Source organism: Priapulus caudatus, unplaced genomic scaffold (genome assembly GCF_000485595.1).
Source record: "Priapulus caudatus unplaced genomic scaffold, Priapulus_caudatus-5.0.1 Scaffold1042, whole genome shotgun sequence".
In the NCBI taxonomy this organism is placed as follows: domain Eukaryota; kingdom Metazoa; phylum Priapulida; class Priapulimorpha; order Priapulimorphida; family Priapulidae; genus Priapulus; species Priapulus caudatus.
This window is the reverse complement of record NW_014578103.1, coordinates 91,203-93,625: the sequence shown is the minus strand read 5'-3', so window position 1 is coordinate 93,625 and position 2,423 is coordinate 91,203. Positions and strand designations below refer to the sequence as shown.

The window sequence follows — 2,423 nt, the reverse complement described above, 5'->3', positions numbered from 1 at the left end:
TAAACATAATACTAAACAACCTAAAACGACCTCGGGTACATATCTGTAGTACCTGTTACGACAACGACCCTTCGTGCACAAGTTACTGTAGTGTAAGTCGAAATCTAGCTACGACCGCGTTCGAAACTGGTGCATCGTGTTATCATTTTCCATATGTAATCGAGATGGCGCTCGGGCAAATAACGGGAAAAATAAATTACTAGGGTGTGGTTTCACTGGGTCAGTACTACGGGGTGTGGTCCTAGTGGTTAGCTTTTTGGGCCTTGACAAATATAGATGAATCTTAGTGTTCCTGATACTTATACGTAACAAAACTACTGAATATTTTTACACACATTTTCTCTTTATTCCACTATTAATACAACAGCTCATAGGGTCCTGCCCGAACGTACCCTGGGTACGGTTCGGTATACCGGAACGTACACTGGTCACTATTTGATATGGTTAGGGTTAGGATTAGGGTTAGGGTTAGGGTTAGGGTTAGGGTTCGGGTTAGGGAGTATAGGCGTAGGCGTAGGCAACTCCCTAGACTCGTTAGTGGAGTAAGCGAGGTACGGTCCGGCATATTAGATAGTACCAGGGTACGTTCCGGCAGTACCCTGGGGGACATAGACCCTCTCAGCCCTACTTACACGTTCAAACATGCTAATCACAACCAAAATCTCCAGGTGTGCACTGCCGCGCTGCCTATATCCGCTCGCGTGACCGCCCAGCTTTTCTTCTCGTAGTCATATAGATATATACAAACACATGGTACGTTTGTATATATCTATGTCGTAGCTTAGTTATTTTCTCTACTATCGCACTGTCCTGCATAATATGTTGCGTACTCAGTCAGATGCGGATCTAGAGGGGGAGGGGGGTCCGGGCCCCCCCCTTTAATTTCAAAGTGCCCTAAAATATTACTGCTCAGATGCTTTCAGAATGCACCAATTTAAAAAAAAAATTTGTGATAGGTTCCCTCCCTTAGTGGCGACGTGCCGACATTTACAGGAAATTATTATTAATATTAAATAGCCTACACTATAGGCGGAGTAGAGAATCTTTCCCAAATTCTCTGGAGTAATTCTTGGCGGAGCCTAATTAGCCCGCAGCCCTACAATACAACACCTATTGTTGTATTACAGCTTAAATCCGCGGAATTCTACAAGGACGATTGCTGCGTGCAAATCACCGACTACATCTACCTCGGCAACATTCGCTCCGCGTCCAACGAACACCTGCTATGCAAACTAAAGATCGGCAGCATACTGGACCTCTCGAACGCCGACACGTGGGCCCCGGACGCCCACTCACTGCGCGCGTGTTCCTGCACGTTGCAGACCGCCCACCCACGCTGCCGACTCAACATTGGCTTCACGGATGGAGACGGCGGCAGCATGACGCAATTCTTCGTTAAGATGTCAAAGTTCATCGACGCGGCGTGCGAGCGGAAGTACGGAGTTATCGTCTGCAGCCATGACGCGGTGTCGCGGGCTCCGTGCGCCGTCATACAGTACTTGATGAGCCGGCAGCGTATGAGCTTATCGCAGGCATACGATCGCGTGATGCGGCGCTGGCCGGCCGTACGCATCCACGACAGTCTGTGGCGATCGCTCGAAGACTGGGAGAAAAAACTCTACGGCGGAGAAACAGCCACAACGACATTTCGCCGCTCGATCGCAGACGATTGGGCGTAAAATGTTGCCAATGAGTGTTGTCGATGAAAATAAAGTTGTGCGCGAATGTTGCCGATAAGAACGATGTTGCACGTGAATGTTGCCGATAAGAACGATGTTGCACGTGAATGTTGCCGATAAGAACGATGTTGCACGTGAATGTTGCCGATAAGAACTTCTTGCCTGAGATGGAGAACAACGCGCTGCACCGTCTGCATGTATTTCAATAACATTACAAGGCTTACGAATTCGTTCTGGTTACGACCACTGTCTTGTAAATCATCTATTGCACCGTATATGACCTGGGGCCCGGTGTCTGAAACAAAACTGGTCTTAATTACCTCCGCCAAGGGGTTGGCAGGAGGTTATGTTTTCACCGGCGTGTGTTTGTTTGTTTGTTGGTTTGTGGGTTTGTGTACAGCCTAACTGAAAAAGTTATAGACGGATTGTCATAAAATTTTCAGGATAGGTCAGAAATGGGATAACTTAGAATTGATGAGATTTTCGTGGTGATACGGATCCAATTAATTGATTAATTAATTAATAAAATTTTCACGATACGTCAGAAATGGGGTAACTTAGAATTGATGGCATTTTGGTGGTGATCCGGATCCAATTAATTATTTAATTAATTAATAAATTTTTTTACAGTGAGACAATTCAGCTGCCTTGGCGGAGGTCTGCGCTCTCCGAGTGCTCTAGTTAACATTAGTAACTCGATCGTAAACCGTTGACAGGAGTATCGTAAAGTTTTCGCATAGCTGC

General features: G+C 46.3%; 1 protein-coding gene across 1 annotated transcript in view; it reads left to right on the top strand.

The window, feature by feature from the left end:
• The window catches only part of LOC106815103 (dual specificity protein phosphatase 14-like), a 2,615-nt gene extending 936 nt beyond the window's left edge, over positions 1-1,679 (top strand). Inside the window, exon 2 of the mRNA XM_014819528.1 lies at positions 1,128-1,679. Within this exon, the coding sequence (XP_014675014.1) occupies positions 1,128-1,679 (552 nt within the window). The remainder of the gene's footprint in view (positions 1-1,127) is intronic.
• Positions 1,680-2,423: the final 744 nt, after the last annotated feature.